The sequence below is a fragment of the Photinus pyralis genome, unplaced genomic scaffold (assembly GCF_008802855.1).
Source record: "Photinus pyralis isolate 1611_PpyrPB1 unplaced genomic scaffold, Ppyr1.3 Ppyr1.4_LG3a, whole genome shotgun sequence".
Lineage (NCBI taxonomy): Eukaryota > Metazoa > Arthropoda > Insecta > Coleoptera > Lampyridae > Photinus > Photinus pyralis.
Window position 1 is genome coordinate 22,006,247 of NW_022170509.1, and position 18,747 is coordinate 22,024,993.

Here is an 18,747-nt window from a genome sequence, read left to right on the forward strand (position 1 = left end):
CAAACGAGAAAAAAAGCTGAAGATTTCGAGATCAAGATAACGGGTCACAAAAATTGCATTTTAGATGGTTTAGAACGAGGTTTAGAACTTTCATATACGGGGGGAGTTTTGTTGGGGAGCGATAACCTCATTTGTAAATTGCAGCCCTTGTCCAGTTACACCAGAAACATATTCCCGATCTTACACCATTCGATTTTTTTTCTTGTGATTGGGATTTGCAAAAAATAGAGTGTATGAAACAAATCCAGAAACAATAAATGATTCGAAAAAACCACCAATATCACTAGGGATCTGCTCGAGGATCTGCTTCAAAGGGTTAAAATTCCAATGGTGTTTTGGAAATGTGTTTCTTCAAAATAACGTGAAAGGCGACCCCCGAGGGCGACCCCCTACAAAAACTAGGTTATTATGCATAATGTGGTTCAGAGGTTTCAATTATTGGAGCGGTACTGATGGTGTGGTGAATAACCGGCTCGCTTGGATGGGGGATGTTCTTTTCATCTATGAGCGTGCTAGACTGCTACGTGTTTTGTCTCGCGCCCCTGTCTTGCGATACGTTGATCTTTTTTGAGCATTTGATTTTTCTGACTCTTGATAGAAAACAATCTCGGAGTCCTGATTACTTTGCAGCTCATGTTCACTGGGGTTATAATCTGGGGGTGGGATAGAGTAAGGAATTGTATTGTATTTGGTTTTTCTACCTAAATTGTGTCTTTGAATGTAATAAAATATTTATTGGTACATTTAAGGGGTGTGGTGGATTACCTTTTATGATGGGTCGCAGGTTAAAGTAGAGTAGATTATTCGGACCAAATTGTTTTTCAAAATCGCGTAAAGCTAAATTTCAAAAATATAAGTTACTGTTTCATTGTGTTGTAGGAAACTGGGGGTGACTTATTTCTTATATCAATGTTTTTGCAGGGTCCTGTTTTTTATCAAATTTGAGTAATGCGCCATTGGGTACTGATTGTACTTCCTTCTTTGTCGTAGGGCATGTTCTTCAACCGCTACATAGGTCATATAAATGTCAAATGAAAGCTGACACTGTAGGAGGTAGGACAACCCGTGGTAGCGCTTTAGCTTGATGCAATGACCATCAAAAGTATGTTATTTTAGCACTGAATGTGAATACTCTAAGGCTCTTGTTTGTTTTCAAATTCGAATAACTGGAAAACTATTAACGGAAAACGTTCCAAAATGTGACGAGTGAAAAACTCAATATTGAATTGTGTCATTTGCATTTGTGCAATAAGTAAAACCAATTTGTTTCCATTTTTATTGTTATGATGACCAGCGTATTTTGTCTATATTGAATTCTGCGGGTATTATTCGATTGAAACTTCTACGTCAGAGATTTTTGACGTAATGCAATTAAACTTTTATGATGATTATTTCTCGTTACTCACAACAAATTAAGTTAAACCGTTCCAGTTCCAGTTGTGGGCAATAGTGCGGGTAACGAAATTAGCGCAATTTTTGAATGGGTGCTAATTCCGTAGGTAAAGCACGTTCTTGTGACACAGTTTTGATTGTATGTTAATGAAAATTCTGATTTTCTCTCTTCAAGTGTTGACAGAGAGTGCTGTTTAATCGATTGTATACTACAGCTGTTTGCGCGAGCAGCGTAAAAACGTGCGATCCTACGAAATTTAGACAAATCCGCCGTGTTAGATATTGAAATTATAACTAGGTTAAGAGGCTAATTGCGATTAATGAATATTTTGCATCAATTACGTAAGTCGTACAGTTATAGTTTGGCATAATAGCTTGTAGGTCACGTCTCTTCTTCGGGATTTCTCTATATGATACTCGCGAAAAACGAAGATTAAGTATATACTCGTTTAATTTCCTTTTATTGCATGCAAAATGGCAGTACTCAATTTGCAGGTAGGTCAGGGAAATGAGGATCAAGGTTGTGGATGTAGTATTGAGCGCTCACTTCTTTGAAGGTTTTACTTTATTCCTTGCGTCCATAGTATCGAAAATTTTAAGGTATATATGTGTAAGGTCAAAGCAAAATCGAATGTGAAGTACCAGTTGAATGTAGAAAAAATAGAAAAGCCCAGCTGCGGAGCTTAAAGCTTACCTCTATCATGAAAACTCGTGCGCTTTTTAATTATGTATGTAAGAACTCGAATCGGGTCAAACTTAAAATAAGGACATTTAATTCACTACAGTAAATTGATCATAAAATCTATAGACTTGCAATTAAGGACAGTGGGATCGGTTTTCCTAGGCCCTTACAATTAATTATTCGCCAACATTGAGCTAGACGCAAAGAAGCAAACCTTTATTCCACTTAGCTAAGTGCCTAATAAACATTGACCTCCGCCCATATACTATCCAAAGGTCTTTTCGCTTTAAACACATTTGTACTGTCTAAATTGTTTCATTACACAGACTTGAGAAATTTAAAAGAGAAACTGCAACTATTTAGCCCATTATATAAGGAATACGGATTTTCCAATCTTTACCTAATTAAAAAACATATCTATAATACCTACCAAAAGCAAATATAAATAGCCAAAATAAAAGCAAACGCATGTCTAAAGTTATAGAAATAAACCCCTAAAGAGCATCTAAAAAAGCGGCAGAGACAGAGAGGCGTGACCCCAAGGAGTTATTGGATTTGACCCATTTTCAATAGACTTATTACTTGTGGCATATAGATCAACTGTGCAAAGTTTGAACCAAATCGGTCCAAGCATTTGACAGTTGTTGTGTTCACGGACGGACAGACGAACACCATCGACTCCCCTATAAAGCTCGCATCGCTTTGCTCTGCCGCTTAATAATTTTATACAAGCAAATGATGTCGTACTTTGAAGACCAATTTGATTCATGACTATGACGATATGGGTTTCGTAAAGGACACGGTACTTCTAATGCCATAATGGAGTTACATTCTGCAGCCACTTTTATCTACCTATCGATGGAATTTGATTGCGTGGAACACAAACTTTGTCACTTTTACAACTTTTCGCCATCTAGCTGCTCGCTGATCTCCTCCTATTTACAATCCAGGTCACAGTGTGTCCTGTTAACGATCACAAGCCTAAATAACAAGTGGAGTACCGCAGGGATCTACCGCTGTGCCTGCCAAATAACATCACATGTATCCTGTATGCAGATGATGCAACACTCCTTACTACAGATAGAAACAGCGTTCAACATTGCCAACCAAAGCTTAAACTTAATTAACATATTAACATTTGGTGCCTAAGTAACAAATTAAAAGTTAATTGCGCTAAAACAGCACTCATGCATTTCTCTCTTAAAAATACGTGTGGTGAAAAATTAACTGTTGTTCCAAGTGCAAAATTTTTGGGCTGTGTAATAGATAGTCGTTTAAATTTTTCAATTCATTGTGGACTGGAAAATAAGCAAAAACATTTTTCTCTTGCGGAGGCTTGTTGATATAGTATCTAGTCCAGTAGTAACAATTGCATATTTTGCCTTAGTGGAAAGCGAGGTGGAAAGCTTATTAAAATACGCTATTCTGTTGGTCATGGCCTAAAGTGTTTAGACTCCAGCGGAAGGCTATACGAGTCATTTCAATTTTAACGTTGCCACGTTTCTTCATTTTAGAAACAGTGCACTATGTTCAACGCAACATCTACAAGTTTCCACTAAATTGCGATGGACATCAACATGACACACGTACAAAACTCAACGTTCGTACAAATTATTACCGACTAGCATTCTTCCAAAACGGTGCCCTTTGGCAAGCTCAAACTCTATATAACTGTATTCCATTAGCTGTAAGAGAATTGCCAACTGCAGCATTTAAAGACTCTGTAAAAATATGTTTACTCAAAAATGCATTCTACAACTTGAAGAATTTACAGCAGCATCAAAATTGTGCAGTCTATTTACCTTATTTATTGATTGTTAAACAATAAATAATGCACTGCCTGTAGATATTATCTATTTTTTGTACGTTTGTCCGACTTTCGCTCTTCTCCAAAGCCCCTCAAACTAAATGCGCTTGAACTTGTGACACAAATGTTCCAAATAACAGTCGTTATTTATGCTCCAATTTTTTGACGAAAAATGCCCAAACGCATTGCTCCGATGCCGAAGAAATAGATTTCACGCATTTCGTGATTTTCATTGTATTTATATTTATGTTGTGTCACACTCACACCTCACTATCACTGACGATAGTAGAAACACCATTCAGTAGTCATGCTGGACATTGCCTTTACAAGAGAATTTTGGTGGATAATACATTTTTTTTTCAGTTTACTTTATGCACTTCCTAAATCCCGTGTAGTGACGTTGTTTTTTGGAAGTTTCATGGACAATTCGCATCAAATGTAATTATGAAAGGGTACTCGTCTCAAGCAATGTAATTACTAATTATATATTCGTCCCTGCACGGCGCATGTAATTTATCTTGCATGTTTGTGAAATTCGAATCCACAAGACGAATAGTAATCTACACTATTCGTGATCTCATAAAGGCATAACCATGTATGTGTTTTAATATCTTTTAGTGGACTTTTTGCGGTTTTAGCAATAATTCGTTTGTAAAAGCTGATGGGCGTTCATGCTGTAACGATTAGGCATCATTTCCCAGTAGAACTTTTATAGTACGTACTCCAAGGAAGCAAAGTGTAGAAAATGTTGAAATTTTTTGACATTGATAGTGATACAAATCTCACCATCTGTCGCTAATGATTTGCATAAAACCCAACATTAGAGATTAAGAGATTATCCATCCAAACCTTATTATAATGCCATATAATTATAAACCAAAGAATGGGAATCAGTGTTAAGTTCTTTTTCGAATGAGAACCATCCCTCGTCCAACTGGCCATTTCCATGAAGAAATTGATATACCGTTCGAGAACTTGAGCTGTAGTATCTCTCAATACTGACCAACAATTTTGACTTCTTGAGTATGGCGATCAAGAAAACTGAAGTTTTGAGTCTATGACGATTCTAATAATACGCGTTAAACGTTGTGGTAAATAGCGAATTTCGATAATATCTTCAATTGTTCTTAATATTGTAATTAATTTTCTAGTCGGCCGTCGGGGTCTATTAAAAAAAATCGAACGTCTGGATGGGAAATGGACATAATATGTTCCTTCACATTTTATTTTAGTTTGACCTTGATTGCAATTTCTTTTATCAGTTGTATCAAATGTAGGTCCATAAAATTAGTAACGAACATTTCCAACGTGATGTCATCACCGGTATGCGTATAACCAAAGCGGACCTCCCTAAAACCATGATAGGAAGAAAATAACGTGGACAATTCAAACACTGTTTCGGATAACCCATTTAGTGTGCCATATTGGATTAAATTTGCATCGATATCGATCAATAAATAAGCTTCAATTGTTTTCTTAACACGTGCATTTCCATAGGTTTTCCATATGCCACGGAAAAACTATCGTGGACACAAGCTATTGAAATTCCGCTTTGGATAGGCCATTTCGCCCTGAATTAATTATTTATTTATTATTTCTGACAAATTTCCTACATATTTCCAAAACTCTAGACACATTTCTGAAACATTTCCCTCACATTTCTATCATTTTCGAAATATTTTTGTTTTTCTAAACTTTTCCAAAATATCGTTTTTACACCTTTCTAAAATGGTTATACACGTTCTGAAATATTTCCAAAATTCTCAAAACATTTTCCCCACATTTCCATAATTTGTGATAAATTTCCAATGTTTATGAAACGTTTCCAATATTTCCGAAGCATTTTTGAAACATTATAAAAACTTGTCTTGCATTTTTCCAACATTTCTATAATATCCTACGAAATTTCTTAAATATTTCCAAATTTTCCACACATTTTCACCATGCTTCGTTTGAAATATTTTTATACATCGAGTTTCAAAATGAATAATAGTAATAATTCTACATTCATGGCATTCCCTACACATTTCCGAGACATTTCTCACACATTTTTTAACGTCTAGATGATTTTGGATTAATTAAAAAAATTCTTACTGATGTCATACAATTTCTGAACCATTTTTTCAAATTTGTCTTAATGTATGTTTATTCAAGTATTCCTAAGATTCTTAACAATTCCAACAGTTTATGCACATTTTTGATTTATGTACTTCCAAAATGTCTTACACATTTTCTCAATATTTCTTAAACTACTTACTTAAACACTTTCAGTATACCTATACACTCTTCTGAGGATATATATGATCGATATCGATGCAAATTTCATCCGAAACGGTATTGCAAAGGCTTGTGTTCGCATGCGTTTTTCCGTGGCAAGTGAAAAACCGTTCCCTTATAAAAGTGCACGTCTTAAAGGAAAAATTGGTAACTTTGGTCTCTGCTACATTTAAATTTTCAGCCACTTTATTTGTTGCATTATATTGTATTATTAATGTGACTTTCAATTGTAGGGAGATTCGCCCCGATAAATTCCCATCCGAAATTTAACACCGCCCCCGGCAAAGTTCCCCTTGAAAGATTTATGCCCCTACATATTTTTGTAATTCTTAAAAAATGCGCCAATAAAAGTTAATCAATTGAATCTTTAAGCCAGAGGTATGGGTTAGTTAATTAATTCTGCAATACTGGCCTAGCATCGATAATGGTGTTACTTTTCGAAAGTGTAATGTGCAGGATTCGCAAATGGTCTCTTTTTTAGACATTGGTCTCTTTTTTCAATGCTGGTCTCTAAAAGTCTCTATTTTTCATATTTGGTCTCTAAAGTCTCTAAATTTTGCATGTTAAAAAAGTATAATTCATAATTGATAAACCGCAGAAATTTTACTGTACATTTTTAGCGCATTTTTTAAAAATTAAAAAAAAATGTGCTATTATTTGCGTTTTGTCCGTCCGGACCCACTTCTGCCGTTTCGAACTACTTCTAGGGGAATATTCCTAGAGTCCTGGAATTTTTTGCAGTAGGTAGCCTATACCTTGAAGGTGTGCCAGACGGCCATCAAATTTCGCTGTCAAAAAAGCTCCCCCCCCCCCCCCCCCCACGAATTATTTCCTGAGATGCTGTTTTTGAAAGTATTTGGCAGAATTCTAGGAAAAAGTTTGTTTTGTTTTGACAACTTTGCGCGCTGAGAATGTTGAGAAGTTGGTTCAAGTTTCACTGTTTGGTTTGTATTTTATTTTCGCTTATTTACTAGTCTGGCCTGGTTATTCAGAGGTGATGGGCCTAAGTTTTGTTTAATTCTTGATTGATCTAACAACATACAGAAATAGGTTTTTTTATAATAAAATAAAACAAAATGGGAAAGTGTAAATTTCAAACTGAGTAATGTAAGAAGCTAGATATTAATGGCAAAGTTGTAGAATGTTGGGGTCGAAAATTTAACGACGAGAAGGTGTTTTTCATGATTTGCAGTACCTTCTCAATTGCTGCGGTAATAAGTATTTGAAGAATGAATCCATTTTATGTTGTTACGTTGTTTAAAATGTTATTAAAATTGCAACGTTTATGCAGTTACGTTGTAACGGTTACTTTTTTTTTTAGATATATTGCCGTTTATGTATCCCATCTATTACAAAATAAATATTTTTTGCTTAATTTTGAATGGAAATTGGTTCTCGAAGGTCTCTAAATGGTCTCTATATTTAAATATGTAAATAGAGACCAAGTCTCTATTTTTTTGCTAAAATCAGTTGCGAACCCTGAATGTGTAATGTGTAAAGTGTATGATATGGTAAACTTCCTGGCGAGTTTTTCGGGGCAAATTTACCGCACACACTTAACAAAGACAATTGAGTAAATTCATTAATATTAGGAAAACAATTCGGAACAAATTCCAAAAATGTGAAAAAATAAAAATAGGAAAAAGTCGTGAAAACTTGCTTTTCCCCTCTTTACTTGTCTCATTATCCAACAGTAATCAGAACTTCTTACTTGAAAATTATAAAAGTTTATTTAATTAGGTTTACAATAAAAATTATTTCGCACTTACTTATTATTAAAAAATTTTACTTGTCCCTACAGACAACTATCAGGAAAAGTTTGCATTAACTTAACAATAAGATTCTTGCAGGGCAACTTTTCTCGTTTTACGTTACCCATATTAGGAATGTTGAGTAGGACATCGTCGAAATGCGTCTCTCTTTTTTGCACGACTTTATAATTTCCATTTTAATTGCACCCTCGTTCTCACTTTGTTTCAGACGGCCACGCAATTTTTTTCAAATGGCCACCTTACATGAACTTCAAACTATAACGGTGACAATAAATTACCCCCCTACAAATTTTAATGAAAATTTACATAGCGTTCCGGGAAACTGCAATTACGAAGCAGTTGTAGGTGTATTATTGATTGATAGTTCCGAATACTATGAATATGTTCATTGGTTTTCTTTTTAATGCGCTATTTAATTTGGTTGCGGGTAAATGCAAATGAAATTGTCGACCGAGGATACCCTATATATGCATATGAGATGGAAAAGTTTCGCGAAGCTAAAAGAAACGTCGGAAAGATAAAACGTTATTAGTGTCGTTGTCTTTCTTGTTTCCTTTTTGAGGCGAAAAGTTTACATATATGTTTCTATTACTTTAGCACCTGCGCCTTGAAAATACCAATATATCAACGAAGGAAGTTTAGATGCAAATGTAAAATATATTGTGGAAATAACTCAAAAATGGATATTGGAAATTGCTGCCATAGTAGCGGTTAGTCAAAATAGATTGAAGATATAAAAAATAAACAAATGTTTTCGTTTGCTGGATGTTTCTCTTTGTTTCAGCAGATTTTTTATTGTTTCAGAAAACAGCCAAAGAGTTTCGCCTTCGATCATTGTTTCGATTCTGTCGACCCTTACAGGGACAACTACGCTTCCCAAGATGTGGTATTTGACTGTCTAGGACGTGATATTTTAGATAATGCTTTTCAAGGATACAACGCTTGTATCTTTGCCTATGGCCAAACTGGTAAGTGTCGTTGTACGCGCCCGAAAAATGTTTAGTGTAACAGTATACACATTCTTTGCGATTACTTTTCTAGTGACATTTTCAGTATTCAAAAGTTTATGTGCAACATGTCTTTCTCACAGAGCGACAAGTAAAGTGAATGTTCCAGCACCAATTGAATTAAACCCAAAATCCAACATCTGTGAATTGAATACAGTTTTACATTACACAAGAAAACCCTTATAAAGTAAACAATTAAAACACAAGTCCAATCCCCTACTTTGTATCACTCCATATCCCATACTTCGCAGGTATCAATCGGTTTTTTATTCTTATGTAGGTACTAATACGAGACGATATAAAGGGCATTATGTATAAAATGTGGATGGTAAAGGATAAACAATCAAAATGTTACCTTTGCGAACTATGACCTCATAAAAGTTGGTTCTTTTAAATCTTTCAACTACAGTGGCGCAATCAGAAATTTGCCTTGGGAGGTGCTAGAATTATGAGTTGTCTTAGTACCTGCACTTTTTTCAAGGGCGGGAGGGTGCTGAAAGAAGTAGTACAAAACTTAATTCAAAATAAATACAATTTTATTTTTTCGTTTTATTGTGAACTTACTTGGAAAACCTTGCGATTTTGGGCGATTTTAGAAACCTGCAAATTTTGCGATTTTGGGCGATTTTTAAACGATACGTATAATGTAAACGTAGGCAATCCTGACGCTAAGACAACCGCAACTTCGAATTCATTTCATTTGTCCACTTCTTGTCTATGTGTAAGCACTTATTCTCTTTAGAATGTTGAGGGGTGCTTTTGCCCCAAAGCACCCCCCTTGGTTGCGCCACTGATTTCAACAACCATAGCGGATAGGAAGGTCCCACAAGCCAGCAGAGCCATTTTAGAAAAATGAAGGACGAAATACATCAGAATTATAGGCTGATTATAGGCCCTTTTTTGGACACTTTAAACAAATTTTCAGGCGGCATCCTTCAAAGAAAAAAACTATGGCTCTGCTGGCTAAAGACGAAGCTAGCTGACCACTTGTGAGATTTGCTTCGAAGGCGAAAAATTCAGATCACAATATTATAGGCTATTTATAGGCTTTATAATAATAATAATAATAATAATAATAATAATAATGTAAATACTCTATGATAGTGCTGCGACTATATCAGATTCGTCAAGTAGCGTAGATAAAACGAACACTAAAGAAACAAAACAAAAACATGTACTACAAAAGAAAAAAAAGTAGTAATAGTTACAGGTGCCATTCCGCACTTAAAAATTCATCGACAGAATAAAAAGGGTGTAATTTAAGGTATTTACTTACCTCATTTTTTAATTTATTGAAAGATAAAAGACGCAGATTTGAGGGTAACTTATTATAACATTTTATCCCGTAATAGTTACTACAGTTCCGAGATGTTGTAAGTCGAATAGATTTTGAGCTAATATTGTCTCTACACCTAGTGGAGTATTCATGTATGTTATATGAAAACTGGTAATCAGCAATGTTTTCTTTTATGAATAATATACAATGTAGAATGTACAAGCTGGGAAGGGTTAAAATACCATGTTCAACAAACTTACACCTACAACAACTTCTGTAGCCTAAATTAGTAAGTATCCTAATCGCACGTCTTTGTATAGCAAAAATCCGTTTAACCCCAGAAGAATGTCCCCATGCAATTATGGCGTAGCTCATTACTGAGTGGAAGTAACCATAGTAAGCATTTATTTATTTAGACACTACAACAAATTTTCAGGCGGCATCCTTTAAACAAAAAAACTATGATTTTGCATTTTTGCTGGCCAAAGAAGAAGCTAGCTGACCACATTTGCGATTTGCTTCGAAGACGAAAAATTCAGATCACAAAATTATAGGCTATTTATAGGCTTTTTTTAGACACTACAACAAATTTTCAGGCGGCATCCTTTAAACAAAAAAACTATGATTTTGCTGGCTAAAGAAGAAGCTAGCTGATCACATGTGCGATACGTTATGCGCATGCCCAAAATTTTTGCCTTGTAATTAATATCGATCCATTAACAGTGACTGTATAAAGACAGTGTGGTCATATGCTCTATATCCGCCATGTTTTTCCCATATTCTTCATTGAGCTGATCGGTTTAATTGAATTGGTAGATTTTGGCATTTTTCTATGGTTACAATATTATTGAAACAACTGTTTGTGACTTCATCACATTGGATTCCAAGTTAATTTCCGCCAACCCGATTTATTTGGTTAAAATATGGCGGATATCCCACATACCAATAAAAAAAAACACCAAAGTATGACCAAACTGCCTCTATACAGTAGGTATACAGTCACTGTAGATCCATTATAAGTCACTAAATATAGAAAGTACCGCAATCCATTGGGCCCGTGTGTTAGAGAGAGAACGCATGTTTTTTGCTCAAAAATTGCGGAAGTTACCAGATTCTAGTAACTTTAATGTTAAGGATTGTTCCACCTGTTTGGAGACATCTGTCAAGTAGGTATTTGAAATTTGAATTTTCTTTTACTAATAAATCAAATATATAGCAAGTGGTTGTGTTTCGGATTTTAAAAAAAATAATGTTAAAAGTGTCTTAGTTGTCTATGCATCTTCTCTTATATTATAGGAGAAGAAAAGTTGAAACGATATTCCTGAATTGGAAAGAAGTACAAAAAAAAATTAAACTTATTCGTCTCATTATATTATTAACGAACCTCGAGATCGTTTATAATTTTATATTGCTGCCTGTCTGTGCGTCTGTCTGTCCGTCTGTCTGTCAGTGTGTAGAAATGTCCGATCGCTTTAAAAATTGATATACACATGTTCTTCAGGATATAACAAAGTTCGCAATTGTTTTTCGGCTACGTAGACCAACGAGCCAAAAAGTTACAGACCAAAACCTGCGCAAACCTCCAAAAAGGGTTTCTAACTCTTGTTACATAGAACATATGAATGTCCGGTTTGTTAGTAAATATTCCTTAAACTTCAGGCAACTATGCAGATGCAAACAAATACTGCGCATGCGCATAACAACTTTTGTATTTGCGCAATCCTAATTTTTTATTTGTTAATATATTTAAATGAAATTCTGTATCTAGGCACCTCGAATAAAAGTGAAACTAATGCCAAATCAAAAAAAATTGTTTTGCGCATGCGCAGTCGGTTTTCTTCTATTTGTTAAGGTATTTAAATGAAATGTTGTATTCAGGCACCTCAAATAAAAGTAAAACTAATTCCATTTCAAACCAGGTGTCAAATTCTTGACAGAATAGCTTCCTAGCTGAAACCAAAAATTGCCAACATATGTACGCACTTACAGCACATGCTAGGAAGCTAATGTTCCATAAATAAGAAAATTGCATTTCTGCGCATGCGCAACACGATTTTTGCGCATGAATTTTGTTTGCTTTTATTAAAGGGACTTACCATAGAAATTTCGTTTAAATTGCTTCAGAAACAAGATCGTTGCGTTTTGCACACATGCAACACAATTTTTTAACTTTGACAATTTTTTTCTCCGTTTTTTGATAATATAACCCGGCCCAATTTTTTGTAGGTTGTACACAGGAAAATAAGGTCTTCCAAATAATAGAATAAAAATTTTAGGTTGCTATTTGAAAAAAAAGTTCGATGCCGTTACGGCGCTCCAAAATTTTTTTCCAAAAATCCGGCCCGTTATTTTTCTGTTCGGTATGCCTAAAACATATATACAAAATTTCAACAAAATCCGTCGAGCCGTTTTCTCAGAAAATTGCCAACAAACGTACGTACGTATATACAGACGGAAAAAAATTGTATTCTTTAAAAGTTGCTTAAAATGGTCTAAAACGTCGACATTTGATGAAATTTTGAAATGTTCAAAAAACGGCTATCGCAATAGCTACCTAGCACATGCTAGGAAGCTAACAATTTTATTCTTTAAAAGTTGCTTAAAATGGTCTAAAACGTCGACATTTGATGAAATTTTGAAATGTTCAAAAAACGGCTATCGCAATAGCTACCTAGCACATGCTAGGAAGCTAAAAATTTGTGTTACAAGCTATGCTGATCAGGTGGGACAGAATCAACCCCTTATGGTGTATTGTAAAAATGATGTATGTGTGAAGATCTCGAGGATCGTTTGGTATTCAGTTGTATCGGATTTTTGAAATATAAGTTAGAGTTTAAATAAATATATTAATTGGGCGAAAGCCCGTTGAGGGCCCAGAACAAGAAAGGGACAATAAATAGACAATAAATAAATAATTTTTATTTATCCACTACATCTCCGAGAGGGGCAAAATCAAACTGATCTGGATGATAGTTTTTTTTGTTTAAAGGATGCCGCATGAAAATTTGTTGTAGTGTCTAAAAAAAGCCTATAAATAGCCTATGATATTGTGATCTGAATTTTTCGCCTTCGAAGCAAATCTCACAAGTGGTCAGCTAGCTTCGTCTTTAGCCAGCAGAGCCATAGTTTTTTTCTTTAAAGGATGCCGCCTGAAAATTTGTTTAAGTGTCCAAAAAGGGCCTATAATCAGCCTATAATTCTGATGTATTTCGTCCTTCATTTTTCTAAAATGGCTCTGCTGGCTTGTGGGACCTCGGATAGGAAGATGGAACCAATGGTGCTACCTAAGTTTCGTTAAAATTTTGCAAATATACATTAGGCATCAAGGATGTAAGACTGTCACCAATGTTTTTTTTAATATCCGAGTGAAAAAAAGACCAAAAATAAAATAAGTAAAATAAAAAATAAAGATTATATAAAAAAATAAGTTAAAATAAACAAAAAGACAACAATCAGAGTTTTCGAGTGGTTACTTATCCAAATACAAACCGGGGGCAACGTTGCGAGATAATAAATGAAGTATTACTAATAACTAATAAGTATTAAACTGTTTCAAACCAATATAGACAACGAGCGGCAAATCCAAGTTACCAAAACGACCATTATCTACCAATTGCTGAAATCAGAATTGGAAAATTCACAACCGATCACGAGTTATTATGTACACAGAGGGGGAGTTATCATGTCCACAGGCGGACGGACAGAAAGTCAAAATGACCAAAATTTAGTCACTCAGTCCCTTGACCATTGTCCACCTATTAGTGAAAACGGAATTGGAAAATTCACAACCGGTCACGAGTTATTATGACCACAGACGAACGGACAGAAAGTCCAAATGATCAAAATTTAATCACTCACTCCCTTGACCATTTAATAATTATTTGTTTAAAATCTTCTACCGGACCTTTTGTAATCATTTGGCGTTTTTACGTCTAATATGACTGGACTACTTGTATTTATTTATTACGGTTAAATCTCGTCATAAAGTCTCTAGAAGCAGCTGATTTTGATGGCAACTTCGTAACTGCTGGAGCATAGCCAGAACATGATTATCCGTCGTTAAAAATTGACATTATCCAGTTTCTTATCTGATTACGCGATGCGAATCAAAGGGATGCTGAAAACCAGAAACGATGTCATTATGGGCTTCTAAAAATGTTAGGGATAAGAAAATCGCTCGTAATTGTCCTATAAACAGATTTGTTTTGGTTGTTGCCCTTTAACGATGTATTTTGCCCGAAACAAAATTCAATATTTCCATTTGTTCGTAATGGGGATGACTAAGTTATGTAGGGGTGTGTTAATTTATTTGTCACACCCTTGCTCTTTAATTAATTATTAGGTTTATACGGATTCGCTCGCGTTAATGTAGAAAAGTCGTTTTGGTAGAGTTTTTAATCACTATGAAATCTAATTCGAGACATTAATTACTGCACCGCCATTTTCATTATTTTTACTTTTTTGTGTGGAAAAAATATGCGACTATAAACGCTTATGCGCAATGACATGCCGAAAATGTTACTAAACAGTACATACACTATACAAGTGCATTCTGAAAGCCGGATCGTTAATTTAAATGACAATCTTAATTTTCTATTGCAATTTTGGATTTTGCGGGGAAATTATGTCAAGACAATTTTTAAACTATTTTTATTTGTACTTTTTTTACGGATGTAGATGGTCCTTTGCAAATTCATTACGTGAAAATCCACCGCGCTATATTGTTCAGTTGATTTTTTCGGTTTTCTACTTTTTGATGTAATATCGAATCGTTGTTTTACAAAGCGTAAATTGTGATTGTGATTGTTTGGTATTTTAATCAAATGAGTGCCGTTGGAAGGGCAATAACTAGTTATTTTGACAGTTCAAAGAACCGCGAAAACCCCAAAACTTTTAAAAATTAAAGTTTTTCTAGAAACATCTCCTGAGGTCGAGGACTTAAATGTTTGCACCCATACTGCATAAAGTTTTCCAGCTTTTTTAGTTAAGCTTGCGGCTTCTCCTCGTCGTGTTCTTAAAACTGGGTGAAAAAGCTCACTTGCATGAAATTTTCTAGCAAAGTTTATATGTACAATATCTATCTAAAGTAGCTAACGCCGACACATTGAATTTCGTCACATTTCCACTTACTTGTCGGCGTATGTCAAGTGTCTTATCGATAAACCGATAACATTCTAATACACTATTTATCAAGTGTGAATGTAGCTCGATTATATGGGTTGAATGGCAGAAATATTCCATAAGAGACCGTCTGCTTAAAATAAGTTTTACAAAGTTTCGTAGTGGCCGAATAATTGACAACGACCTCTTCCTCAAGTGATGTTCTCCAAAACGGAAATGTCACTAATCCTTAACTTCGGTATAATAAACAAAAACTTGTAAATTTAAAGGAATCCAGAATTCATATCCGAGATATGCTCGAATGCCTAAAGTCTAAAGCGGCGCGCAAGTTTAAAACGCATTCAAAGGAAAAGTCTGCCGGCGTTTAGTTTGAATTTCACAATTTTCAACAATTTATGTGTTAAATGAATTGAAGTTCTATGTATAGTAGATGCCATACCTACTCGAAACACATCTGAAATATTCCCGTTTGTATTCTCTCGCTCGTCCTGGAATAGAAATGAAGCGATATTGATCCTGTTCCTTAAACATTCTTCGTGGAGTTGGACCCTTTTAAATGGCATATCTGCAAAACAGCTCAAGAATAACTTTTTCGTCTATATTCTTTTGTAGCCACTTCACTTACTGAAAACTTTGGGCTTTTGTTTCGTTTTCGACTGAGAGGCACGCCGAACAGTTTATTTTATTGAATGTATCTCTGAGTTTATAATGGAGGACGTCGCTATTATAATAGGATGATGACACTGTGAATGGAAAATCGCCTCTTCACGTCAGTTACGTTGAACATAAACAAAAATGTTGTACGGAAACCATCTCGTCTTTTATCAACATGAAAACATGCTTTTAGGTAACTACTGTCAACCAAATTATAAACTCGAGTAAAAACGCCTGCGAAGGTTTCCATTCGGATTGAGGAATTCACATCTAAATCATCTAAAACATTTCATATTGCATATGAATCGAGACCAGAGCACAAGCCTACAAAATACAATACTACTCAAACCCCTTGCTTCTCGCTTTTCTCTTGAACAGGAAAGACGTGCTTGCTCCTATCGCGGCTCAACATTGCAAGTACGACGTATCAACGCCTGAGTAAGGTGATAACCACTAACGCAATTCATGCACATAACTAATAGCCGTAAATAAGTCATCACCCCCACAAGGCGGTGAATTTTTCTCCCAATTACCATGTCCACTTTAAAAAGAAACTCAGACCTTCCTCCACCACAAAGAAGTAATCAACGACATAAAAAACTCGCCGAATTTTCAACATCATCCTAATTGTTCGAACAACCTCCGGAAGATTACATACCTCTTCTTTCTTGGAGTCCACAATCCTAGGATTGGTTGGACACAGTCCTTCACTCTTTCCTATCCTGCGCTCATTTTTTCGTTTCTACATAGTCGCTATAACTATTTGGTCTATGTAACTAAGCCTAAGCCTCTGGCGGCCTACACCACTTGCTATCTGACCTACCTTCTATTCTGTACTAATCCTCCGTGTCCGAGCACGTGCCCTATAATTCTATCTCGTCTTCTCTGTACGGTTTTCCACATTTCCCTATTTTCCTGTACTAGCCCCATGACTGCTTCGTTACCCTGTCCATCCATCTAATCCCCCACCACCACATTTCGAATGCTTCTATCCTACTTTTGTCTTCACTGCCTATCGTCCAGATCAGGGGCGGACTGGGTAACTGCGGGTGGAATTGCATAGGTTACGGGCCATTAAAGTATTAGTGTAGTAATGAAGGGGGGGGGGGCGTTAGCTGTGAGGTGCACCACAAAAACATTTTAAAGTACTCCTTTCTCGAAAATACATTACCATACAGTTTTTTTTTAATTGCAGCTGTTAAAAGTAACAAAATATACAATCCACACGAGGTGCGTCGCCTATCATTGTATTTCAGCACTTTCATGCTACGACAAAAAATGATAAATTCATTGTAAAACACTTCAATTAAAACAGAATTTTTTAACAACCTAACATCAACCCCAATTATAGAAACGTGTTAATAATTTATTAATAGTGCAAGAAACTAAATACAGCACATACTTATAAATTTCCAACGGGCCATTATGATCTACAGGCCAGGTGGCAATCGCCACCCGCCCCCCCGGGCCAGTGCGCCCCTGGTTATACACTGCCTTTTTCTGAGCCCCGCAAAAAACATTGTCTCAGATCGCCCAGGAAAAAAAATTTTCTTATAGAATGTGGCCTGTAGAATCCATAATTTCAAACAGTTCCAAGATTGGGCTACTAGTTCAAAAGTTACAACCCTTTGAATTTTCTTTCGAAATTGGTTTCTAGTCTATAACTTTTGATTGAGAAGTCTAATCGAAAAAGTACGAATTGTTTTGGATTCTACGCACCAAAATTAATAAGAAAAGTGTTTTCCCGAGAAATTTTGGTGTAGTCGATTTTTGGTAAAAAAGGAAGGTTATACACTGCCTTTTTTTGAGCCCCGAACAAAAAATTGTCTCAGATCGACCCGGAAAAAAAATTTTCTTATAGAATGTGGGCTGTAGAATCCATAATTTTAAACAGTTCCAAGATTGGGCTACTAGTTCAAAAGTTACAGCCCTTTGAATTTTTTTTCGAAATTGGTTTCTAGTCTATAACTTTTGACTGAGAAGTCTGATCGAAAAAGTACGAATTTATTTGGATTCTACGCACCCAAATTAATAAGAAAAAGTGTTTTTTCCCGAGAAATTTTGGTGGAGTCAATTTTTGGTAAAAAAAAAAAGGAAGGTAAATAACGGCCTTTTTTTGAGCCCCGAAAAAAAAAATGTCTCAGATCGCCCCGGAAAAAAAATTTTCTTATAGAATGTGGTCTGTAGAATCCATAATTTCAAACAGTTCCAAGATTGGGCTACTATTTCAAAAGTTACAACCCTTTGAATTTTTTTTCGAAATTGGTTTCTCTACAGGTTAGGTGGCAATCGCCAACCTCCCCCCGTGCCAGTCCGCCCCTGGTCCAGATTTCGAATCCGTATAATATGTACTTTTTTAACAGCCTTTTCCTAATTCCTAAATGTATCGCGCATGTTAGCAGGTCTCGCTTTTGCTCAAATGTTTTTTAGCCTGCGCTATCCTGGATTTTGTCTTTCTTTCTACGATTATGTTGGGTAACCTTACGCAAAATTCCTTTATATCCTTTAAAGTGTCCTTTCCTATTCGGATCTTTATCTTTTTCCTATACTCTCTTTTCACGCATTTCATTATTTTCGTTCCATACCATTTAATCCTGGTTCTAGTTCCCTTTCTGCTGTCATCCGGGTATCTCATCAGCACATGTATTGTTTTGAGTATTGATCAAGTGTGCACCAATGGTCTAAAATACAGAATGTCACTACTCTCACTATTTTCCCTTCTAGAAAATCGCAGCTTTGGGGTTAAAAAATTCATGCGT

The 18,747-nt window shown here is 35.5% G+C and overlaps 1 protein-coding gene across 12 annotated transcripts in view; it reads left to right on the top strand.

Annotated features, from left to right (window-relative positions):
- The window catches only part of LOC116165972 (kinesin-like protein KIF13B), a 51,713-nt gene that overhangs the window by 8,861 nt on the left and 24,105 nt on the right, over positions 1-18,747 (top strand). For 11 of the 12 annotated variants that reach the window (XM_031480755.1, XM_031480763.1, XM_031480752.1 and 8 more), the window contains exon 3: positions 8,735-8,898. In XM_031480755.1, the coding sequence (XP_031336615.1) occupies positions 8,735-8,898 (164 nt within the window). Of the gene's footprint in view, positions 1-1,401; positions 1,500-8,734; positions 8,899-18,747 lie in introns of those variants that run through there. The other variant, XM_031480764.1, reaches the window with a different exon arrangement.